The 11035-nt window shown below is 35.7% G+C and overlaps 3 protein-coding genes across 3 annotated transcripts; all 3 read left to right on the top strand.

The window, feature by feature from the left end:
- Positions 1-922: 922 nt before the first annotated feature.
- LOC106307765 (NAP1-related protein 2-like) lies at positions 923-3129 on the top strand. The gene is made up of 10 exons (XM_013744815.1): positions 923-1160; positions 1397-1519; positions 1624-1674; positions 1766-1837; positions 1959-2072; positions 2167-2228; positions 2308-2374; positions 2447-2503; positions 2595-2633; positions 2797-3129. The coding sequence occupies exons 1-10, from the start codon at positions 1044-1046 to the stop codon at positions 2854-2856; spliced, it is 762 nt and encodes a 253-aa protein (XP_013600269.1). The 5' UTR covers positions 923-1043; the 3' UTR covers positions 2857-3129.
- A 1168-nt stretch (positions 3130-4297) lies between these two features.
- Positions 4298-5552, top strand: LOC106308959 (protein RKD1). Its single transcript, XM_013746058.1, has 4 exons — positions 4298-4389; positions 4481-4614; positions 4698-5020; positions 5361-5552. Exons 1-4 carry the CDS (start codon positions 4298-4300, stop codon positions 5550-5552), a joined length of 741 nt encoding a protein of 246 aa, XP_013601512.1.
- A 1133-nt stretch (positions 5553-6685) lies between these two features.
- Positions 6686-7111, top strand: LOC106308958. Its single transcript, XM_013746057.1, has one exon. The coding sequence runs from the start codon at positions 6686-6688 to the stop codon at positions 7109-7111; it is 426 nt and encodes a 141-aa protein (XP_013601511.1).
- The last annotated feature ends 3924 nt before the right edge of the window (positions 7112-11035 follow it).

Here is an 11035-nt window from a genome sequence, read left to right as displayed (position 1 = left end):
TACAAGTAACAAATTAAAAAGACAAACAAACAATAAGTCTCAGTGACACAGCAAACAACACCACGAACTATATCAATCACATTATTAACACAGTTTAGTCCTTCATGAGTGGAGAACAGTGCATAAACAGTACATCATCACAACTCTAACCCTATAACAATAAAAAACTTAAAAAACAATGATCAACCCAAAACGTAAAATTCATAGCTAAAATAACCCTAACAAATATTGAGATGAAACAAGAAATATGTTTACAACTCCGCGGAAGCAATGCCCTAGTACGAAATAATGCGATACCTTATTTCTCTAAAATGCCATCCCCTTAAATAAATATATGAAAGTGGATTTGGTTAATAATTAGTTCTTTTACAAAAAGTTAATTCTATGAGAGTGTACATTCTTCATTTGCCGTCTACTGGCCCATGTTTATTTCTATGATGAGAGTGTTCACTAGCCCGTAAGGCTCTTTAGAAAGCCCTTTATAAGCCCATTTATATAAAATATTAACAAGTTGCTGCAACTCCACTTTTTCCAAATGTAAGTTAATGATTAGTAAGCATTTATCTGACAAGAATATTAAATCTATAAATATGAATATGATCATCATAATACTGTATTAATGTTTGATTTGTTACCTAAGTTTTATTGGTCCCCTTATTACATGATTTCTTTTGTTGTCAACACATGATTTCTTCTTTAATAATTTTTTTTTTAAAAAAAAAAACTTACACAGCATATTGTTAATCAATGATCCGTAAATGTAGTAGATTTCAATTGATAAAAGCTAAATAAAACATGTACAATGAAATCTCTAAAATACCCAGGTTTTATGCGAATTGACAAGAATACCCTTATCACCTAACGTGGCGTCGTCTTATTGGTCAGCAAAAACCTCCCCAAAACCCTAAACTCAACGCTTTTATAGATCAACGAGATTTAGGGTTTTAGCCGCTGCTCTTGTGACGGAACTTAAAAGCAGAGAGAGAGAGAGAGAGCAAAGAGGAGGAGTCTGTGGAATTGAAATTAGGGTAAAAAGTTGAGAAATGGTGGCGGACAAGAGCAAGAAGGCGAAGACTGATGAGGAGAACGTCGAGCAAATCGATGGAGAGCTTGTCCTTTCCATCGAAAAGCTTCAGGCCATTCAAGACGACCTCGAGAAGGTAGAATTTATGAAAACTCCTTTTTTGTCTGAATTGGAATGCTCTTGTCTCGATTAGGTTTTGCATGATCCAAAGTCTGTGTCTTTGTGTCTGAATTGGATTTGCTCTTGTCTCGATTCGGTTTAACTTGCTTTAAAGTCAGTGTCTTTGTGTCTTTCAATTGAAAGTTTGTCGCTTTGTCTTGATTTATCTCAGTGGTGTTGTCTGGTTAACGTTTTGTATGTTTTGTTTGGTAGATAAACGAGAAAGCAAGCGATGAAGTGTTGGAAGTGGAGCAGAAGTACAACGGTATAAGGAAGCCTGTCTATGACAAGCGTGGCGATATCATCAAAGCCATCCCTGACTTCTGGCTCACTGCTGTAAGGAAGCTTCTCTTGTTCTGTTTTTCAATTGCAGAGTTTTTAAGACTTATTGTTGTCTTGTCTCTAATTGGTATTGGATAAAATGTGCTTCCTTTTGGCAGTTCTTGAGCCACCCTGCTCTTGGTGAACTTTTGACTGAAGAAGACCAAAAGGTTTGTGTTTTCATTACACCCTTCTTCCCTTTTGATTGATTCACATCATAGTCACCTCTTAGATTCGTTTTTTCTTCCTCTGGTTGGATAGATATTCAAATATCTAAGCTCTCTGGAAGTTGAGGATGCCAAAGATGTGAAGTCTGGATACTCTATCACTTTTGTAAGTTTCTGCTCTTTATTAGTATCTTTTATCATATCTCTGATTGATCTATAGAACGCCAAGGGATAAGTTTTTTAGTTTGTTAGTATACTGATTGTTGTTAAATTTGTGTGGACTACAGAACTTCAATCCCAACCCTTACTTTGAGGATGGGAAACTAACTAAGACCTTTACCTTCCTCGAAGAAGGGACAACCAAAATCACAGCAACACCTATCAAGTGGAAAGAGGGCAAGGTAATTTTAGATATCTATATTTGCACAACATAAGCTTATTACTTGAATTGTCCTCTCACTGTTCTGAACTATGTTTTCTCAATTATGTATGAAGGGCTTGCCAAACGGAGTTGATCACGAGAAGAATGGAAACAAACGTGCATTACCTGAAGAGAGGTATAAGTCGACTTAAGCCTTTCTGATTAGCAAAAATCACATGTCTAATGACTCTTTATCTTAACTATCCTTTTTTCAGTTTCTTTACCTGGTTTAGCGATGCTCAGCACAAGGAAGAAGACGTTGAAGTAGAGATTCACGACGAGGTAATGATCTAGTATATTACAGTGACATCATGTCTTGTCCTATTTGAACTCAGAAAATTTGTCTTGTAACAGGTTGCTGATATCATCAAGGAAGATTTATGGGCTAACCCTCTCACCTACTTCAACAATGTAAGCTATTCACTTTTTTCTAATTTTAACATTGGTTAGAGCATTTAAGTCACTAGAAGGTTTTGGTAAATCGTTATATTTAACTTTGTAGGAGGCTGATGAAGAGGATTTTGATGATGAAGATGATGAGGTATAACATCCAATTTCCTTTGCTTGGTTTAATTTTCTGCATCTATGATATTGATATGATGAGATGAAAGTTTAGACAGAGCATTGTTTATTGTAATGTATAAAACAATTGCAGTTTAAGTCTTTTGACCTGATAAGTTTTTTTTTTCAAACCAAAACTCTAGGGGGAAGAAGGTGATTCTGATGAAGACGATGACGCGGAAGGCGAAGATGGTGAGGAATGATGGGAGAGGCGCTTCCCCATAAACCACATTTGCTTACATGTCTTCTATAACAGAGTGTGTGTTGAAAGGGTTTTTAATTTTAAGCAAAATGGGTCATGACGACAACATATAAGACAAGCTTTTCATGCTTCGATAAGAATACATTTTAGCTATTTTAATCTTTTTGTTTGTAGGAGTTCCATTTTCAGTCTTTGTTGCTTAAACTGTTTTCGAGTCTGACATATCTATTATCTTCTACTGTTCTTATATAAATGATCTCCTTTCTTCTGTGTGTTTTTAGTATCTTCTGAGCTCTCATATAATCTTTGTTGTTTTCTGCTTGTGTAACTTCACTCTTAAAAACATTCAGTGTTTAGTGAGAAAGATGAGAAAAGAACACGAAACATAGCTCTGTATTCTATTACCAACATCTTGAAGAAGTCAATTGAATCTTCGGTTTGGATTAGTCACTTCTTTTCTTGGTACAAATATACCAACTAGATCATAAAAAATGGAATTTAAATATATTTTTGAAAGCGGTCTGCCAAAAATGCCCTTATCCTAAATACAACTTTAGCAATAACACACAACCGAAAAAATTGCAGTACAAAAATAAGTTGCACAAAATCAGTTTCTCATCGTAAATTAATCTTAACCGTTTTATTTTGTATTTGGAAAATGTAGAATTATTATTAACGGTTACTTTTAAGCCGCAACAAAGATTATTGTAACATCAGTTATTTTTTAGTTCAACAGTTAAATTCTTGATTGGTACCGTACGTTACAACTTGTAGCATAACTGGTTATAACTATAGTATGTTAATTCTTTTCCAACCAGTATGTTTATTTTGTTTTCATGTAAAATACATAGAAAAAGTCGTAAACCTGAAATAATTCTCTCTTTAAATCTAAATAGTTTTAGGAACTTAATTAATGACGTATAATATGGACCCACCCAGAGGATCAAATGAACTACGATTAGATATCGGTCAGATATAAATAATCATTACTAATAGCGTGGGAAATCTAATAGAACTAAACGTACAGACAACAAACTATAATTGTCACACAACGCGAGTAGACATAGTTCTACATAACTTATGTGTGTAAACTGATTTATACTGTATATTTTAGACAATATTTTTGGAACGTGAGAAAAAGGAGAAGAGATCTTATCAACTCATAATCATATGCATGCTGCTGCATGCAGAGATTTTAAAAAGATAATTCTATTTTTATGAATTAATCTTAAAAACGTCCCTCTTATTGGCATTAATTAGCATTAATTATTTTATATCTCTCTCGTAACTCCAAATTTTACAGGGCAATCAATTAGCCGTCAATGCCCACTTTTCCCGTAGAGTTCTATAACTTCACTTGCATACCTTCTCTTTCCATATCTACCAGTATATTTTTATCTACACCTCTTTCTTTCTTTATCTGATTAGTGATCATATTAATGATGATGAACTCGTTTAGCAATTTGGAGTGTGATAAGGTATTTGGCAAAGAAGATAAGCCATTCTCGTTTCTAGAGTATTTCTCTTATCAAAGGTAAAAATATTGACCACGAGCCCTCTTTTTACATGTTTATACTTCTTTTTTTTATTGATCCATACTTAATGTTGTGTGCACGTTAATGCAGCGAGTTTACCAATAATTTCTTTGGATTGGAAGATGAAATTATTTCCTCTGGCAACTATGATTATTATCTTCCATCTGCCTCAAGCTTTCTGGCTTTACCTGATCTTGAACCCATCTCCATCGTCTCTCATGAAGGTATATATACATGCATTATATTGTATTTAGACTCTCATGTGTTCATGTAAGCATTTCTAACTCTTATCTTTTTGCTTATACAGATATACTTAACGACTACGGTTCTGTTTCATGGACTGAAAAAGAGTCAGTGTTTGATGAACATCAAAGAGAAGATTTTGATTTGGTGAAAGAGACTGAAACTATCAAGAAAAGAGTCAGAGAAGAATGTGCTTATAGTAGCTATGCTGCAAAGCCATTGTCGAAGGAAACCATCTCATTGTACTATGACATGCCAATAGCTCAAGCGGCTAAGGAGCTTAACATTGGTTTAACTCTTTTGAAGAAGAAATGTCGTGACTTGGGTATTCAGCGTTGGCCTCATCGTAAGTTCATGAGCCTAGATAATCTCATCGAGAATGTCAAGGTATATATATGAACTATCCCATACTTATACTACGATTAAGTTGTAACTTGTGAAGTTCCTACAGATTTTTCTTCAAAAAACAACACAAAGCTCTCTAGGGATTAAGTAGGAATCATATATTGTATGGTTTTTTTGTTTTTTTTTTCATATTTTAAGTTTTGTAATTTAGTGAACTTTTGATGTTGTAACCAAGTAGTGATAGTTCAATGGTTGAGTTAAAGTGGGTCGAGGTCAGGGTTCGAATCTAACCAGCTACATATTTCCACTATTAGCCTTCTACTTAGCCAATATAGGAGATGAACGAATTTTGATGTGACTACCTTTGTAACTGAAACAGGAGAAGTTGGAGAAAGGGGAAGGGAACGCAGATGAGCAAAGAAAAAAATTGGAAAAGCTCACGAAGGAGAAGAAAAGGATGAAGGAGTCTCCAGATTTGGAATATGAGGATAAGACAAAGAGATTGAGACAAGCTTGTTACAAGGCTAACCATAAGAGAAAGAGAAGACTTGTCATGTCTACGTCAACCACATGACATCATCTTCTCTTTGATCAGTAAAATACACAACAAGACTAGATTGACTAATAAGTGCACGATTTGTTTGGAATAGTTTAATTGTACCATCTAGACTTAAGTTTGACGATGAATCTATGTTATGTACAGGCTTGTAAGCAGTCATGTTTGTTCATCGCGTCGTTTTGAGTTGGCGTATGAATTGATGAATGGTGAATGAGATTGAGAACTAGGTAGCGATATTGTTTAAAGCTTTGCGACTTGGCAAAATCATATATAGTTTATTCCTATGTTAGTCTTTTTGTTATGGTTCTATGCTCTCGGTTCAATCTAGCATTGGACTCTGGTTCAAGAAGCATTCAACTGATTCTAAATCATTTTAAAGTGTCGGTTCAAAGGAGATTATTAAATGGGCAAATCTCCAAATTTGTAGCATTTTTTAAAAATAAATTTAGTCTAAAAATAACACCAATAAAAAATTTCAAAATAACACTCATTTAACAAGAAAAATCTAAATCACTTTAATTTCTAAACCTCAATTTCACCTCACTATTTAAATAATAAACTCTAAAAACTAATCAATAAATTTAAACTAAAATATGAAATGTATATTTATTTATTTTTATTTTTAGTAAGTGTTATTTTAGAAACAATTTCATTATATGCTAATTTTGTCAGAAAACTGATTCAATAATATGTGAGGATATATATCTTAGAATTCTTTTTTTGGTCAAAATATATCTTAGAATTCTATATCTTATCCACGCTCAGAAATCTATTTGATATACTTGAGCGATTTAAATGTTCTTAGATAGTGGTTGTCAAACATAGAAATTCTTAAGAAAATAAGGAAATTGTAAGTAAAAAAAAAGGAAATTGTTACACTCGTCTAAAAAAGGAAACTGTACTCTCGTCTTAAAAAAAAAAGAAAGAAAAGGAAATTGCTTGGGTAAATACCCAACTAAAAGCACAATTAGATCACCGACTAAAAAGGTTCTCCTGATAAACAATGTAGTAGCCCCTCTACTATAAATATAAGTATATAACTCACTCAAAGCAAAATCAAGATCATCGAGAGCGACTACGAACAACAATAAAAATTTGTGTATAACCCTCTTCCTTCGATTTAACCGAGAGTGTTTGCATAACTAGTCATGAGAAGCAAATTCTCCCACAAAATCAGTTACAATCCTGAACTAGAAGATGCTGGCACAATCAGAGTCACGGCCACGATCTTTGGCGAAGATAAAAACTTGACATTCACGACTCTCTCGCTCGCCAAAGACTTCCTAGATGATGAGAATCATGACGAGTGTAAAAGCAAAGAGGACTTGAATTACTTCTTGATGGAAGCTGGAATCAACGACGATCTTATCTATGATGCGATAATGAAGCTAATTATGTATGTTGATGAAGTAACTTGTCCCACAAGTAGTGAGTATTCTCCTGGATGTGCTTTGAAAGTTCGGCTGGATCTTGTTCCGGATTATCTTGACGTTGAGTGTACCGTAAAGTGGTTTGAGACTAATTATGTTTGTCCATTGTGTCTTGTCGAGTTACCATGTGAATGTGAAGAATGATGACCTATAAGTGCTCCATCGGTTGCAAAAAAAAAATCTACAAGATTATAGATTTGACTTAGAGTTACTTATTGTGGTAATGAAGCTTTGTTTAATATATTTTTAATTCTACCCTTTTGTTTTTGTTCTTGGGAATTATCCACTATATATTAAATTAGAAGCATCGTAATAAATACGTTCGCATCAAACTGGACACATGTCAAATGTAAAAGCATTGTAATAAATGTGTTCACAGTAATTTGGACACATGTCACATGTATAGAGTTTTTCAGCCAAACTGATACGTCCTAAATTGAAGGATCACTTTAGCTGGGTGTTGGATATGATCCGAGAAGGCAAATGACACTTCTGAAACTAAGATGGAATGAAAGGATCGTCAAGAGATGCGGAGTGGCTCTTGATATACCCACGATCTAAAGCTAACCACCAAAGGAAGAAGCAGAATGAATGTCACATGTATAGAGTTTCTCAGCCAAACTGATACGTCATAGATTGAAGGATCACTTTAGTTGGGTGTTGGATATAATCCGAGAAGGCAAATGACACTTCTGGAACTGAGATGGATTGAAAGAATCGTCAAGAGATGAGGAATGACTCTTGATATACCCACGATCTAAGGATAACCACCAAAGAAAGAATGAATGTGTTTGCTAACCACCAAACAACACACAAAGATGAATTGGTTGACCACCAAATCAACAAGCCGGTTCACACCAATGAACTAGCTAAAGAACTCTCTCTCTCACTCAGCGAAGAAACGAAAATAAACTCAAAAACCATGGACTTATTATATTTATGGAAGAGATTACATATTTATACTACTTGTAGTCAAAGAAAATTAAAGAGAATTGTGGGAAAACAAAGCATAGAAAATAGAAACATTGACTAGAATATTATTAATGAGTCAAAGACTCAGTCTTCCATGTAGATTGTTCAAAGATGGCCCTTCAGGTAATGTCCAGGTTCATCCGAACCAGATGGATGCACAGGGTAAAGATAAGGACGCTTGCGGGACTGTCCGGATGGTCCGCCGGATGAGAATGCATGCTCGTCTTCGGTCTCTTCACGACCCAAGCTAAGTCTGGCTCGACCGTGGCTCTTAGAATGTCGAGTTGGTCGGGGAAGACGAGCTCCGGTACGGTCAGTTCGGTCGTCTGGTCGTGGTTCCAGCCGAAGCTCCAATCGGGACGCACACGGGACGGCTCGATCAGTCTGATCGGTACGGTTGGATGAACGAACCTCGGTAAAATTCTTCAAAACGTCCTGATCTCCATGTTGGCCGGCTCCAATGGACTGATCCAAGAACCGGGGCACATCATTCCCTTCCTCTTCAAAAAGATTTGTCCTCAAATCTGAAACATTAAAAGGAAAATGATTATAAGCAAAAGAACCATAATCAACACAATGCTCACCTTGAGTTCGGTCTGTTTTTTGATTGGAAGATGATTCTTCTTGGTTGGCTTGATGACCACGAATTTGTTCTTCATCTAGCCCCTCCATTGGCTAATATGTGATGTCATCGAATATTGGCAATTGGTCTTCCTTTTCTGGCTCGGTTTCAACGTTCTCATTCTCCAAAGTCACCAACGGTCTTTGCTTTTGACATTTGTTAGCATAATGACCGATCCTATGGCCTTTGAGGCACCTGGTAGAATGAGCTTTGCTTGTGGGTTTCACAGCTTTTCTTTTATCAGAAGACAACACATTAGTTTTCAAATCAGAATTTGAAAGAGAAAAAAAATTACTTTGTTGTTTTGGTGAAGGAGAAGCGTTGGTGTTTCCCTTCTTTTTGAGTTGCCGGATAGCATGAATTGCCTTATGCAACATCTTCTCCAAGCTGACGTAAGTCTGAAGCTCATTCTAATCAAACACATCACGGTTGCTTCTCTTGGCTTTGGTGAAGGGACGATCACCACTTCTGACCCACTTCTCATCATCATCGAACATGTTTTGTCTCTTCCGTCGGTTTCTTTGTTTCTGCACAAAATCAAACCCATTAGAAGCAAACTGTTTCTTATTTCCAAAAATCATTTGTTCTTTTTCTAACATGGTTTTAAAAGGAAAGTAAATGTCTTGTTGTGGTTTTGATTTCTTGAGAAGTCCAAACATCCTGAAAACACTTAACAAAATAGTTAGCAAATAAAAATCCTCACACTCTCAAAGTGTTTAGCTCACAGTTTTTAGGTGATCACTCAGAGTTCTTTCCACTGGTTCAAAGGATAATAAGCAGTCAAAATACAGCAATCAAAACCCAAAACAAACTTTTGTGGGAAAAAGAAAAGAGAAAGAAAGATGAAGAGATTTTTGACATGGATCCGTCTTAACTGTCCTAAGGCTGGGTTTCTCTTCAGTCAGCAGGGTTTTTCTTCCACCACTCCCCCTGGATTTCTCTTCAGAAGTGATTCAAGCCTAAAACATTAACTCTTTTTTTCTTTTTCTTTTTATATTGTTTTCTTAAAGGCGATCACAATGGAGTAAAAGTACAGCCCGGATCCAACATGAAATAAGAAAAGAAAATCGTGGCGAGATGAGAAGATGAAAAGATGAAATGAAAACAAACCAGCCAAAGTGGCTCTGATACCACTTGATACGTCCTAGATTGAAGGATCACTTTAGCTGGGTGTTGGATATGATCCGAGAAGGCAAATGACACTTTTGGAACTGAGATGGATTGAAAGAATCGTCAAGAGATGCGGAATGGCTCTTGATATATCCACGATCTAAGGCTAACCACCAAAGAAAGAATGAATGTGTTGGCTAACCACCAAACAACACAGAAAGATGAATTGGTTGACCACCAAATCAACAAGCCGGTTCACACCAATGAACTAGCTAAAGAACTCTCTCTCTCACTCAGAGAAAAAAACAAAAATAAACTCAAAAACCATAAACTTATTTTATTCATGGAAGAGATTACATATTTATACTACTTGTAGTCAAAGAGAATTAAAGAGAATTGTGGGAAAACAAGACATAGAAAATAGAAACATTGACTAGAATATTATTAATGAGTCAAAGACTGAGTCTTCCATGCAGATTGGTCAAAGATGGCCCTTCAGATAATGTTCAGGTTCATCCGAACCAGATGGATGCACGGGGTAAAGATAAGAATGCTTGCGGGACTGTCCGGATGGTCCACCGGATGAGAATGCATGTACGTCTTTGGTTTCTTCACGACCCAAGCTAAGTCTGGCTCGACCATGGCTCTTAGAATGTTGAGTTGGTCGGGGAAGACGAGCTCCGGCATGGTCAGTTCGGTTGTCTGGTCGTGGTTCCAGCCGAAGCTCCAATCGGGACGCACACGGGACGGCTCGGTCAGTCTGATCGGTACGGTCGGATGAACGAATCTCGGTAAAATTGTTCAGAACGTCCTGATCTCCATGCTGGTCGGCTCCGATGAACTGATCGGCTCCAATGGACTGATCCACGAACCGGAGCACATCACAAACTCTACATAAATATGTTCACGCTATGTACTTTATGTTTTTTTTTTAATATAAAACTCACATGCATGGTTCTTATTTACGTTATTTTTACTGTCTACGAATAGAGCTGAACAAATTATTCATAAATTTTGATTCGATTCGTTATCCGTTTTGATTCGAATCGAAAAATACGGATATCCGTTACTTTACGAAACAAATCAAATACTAAAATGCAATATCCGTAAAAAAAAAAAGAAAATCACAAATATCAATATTTATAGAAACGAATATCCAATTTGATTTGTTATATGCGTATATATATATATATACACATATGTATTTAAAGAATTATATATAGGGCTTTTTGCAAAAGTGACTCAAAACTTGGAGTCAAACAGAAAACTAACCTTTTCTTTTGACTCCTTTTTTTTTTGAGATTTTAACCCCACACCTGCACTTTATCTACGAAAATGCCATTAACATTTTTTTTTTTTTTTTT

This window comes from Brassica oleracea, chromosome C8 (assembly GCF_000695525.1).
Source record: "Brassica oleracea var. oleracea cultivar TO1000 chromosome C8, BOL, whole genome shotgun sequence".
Classification (NCBI taxonomy): Eukaryota; Viridiplantae; Streptophyta; class Magnoliopsida; order Brassicales; family Brassicaceae; genus Brassica; species Brassica oleracea.
The sequence above is the reverse complement of the archived record's forward strand: the minus strand, read 5'-3'. Positions and strand labels throughout refer to the sequence as shown.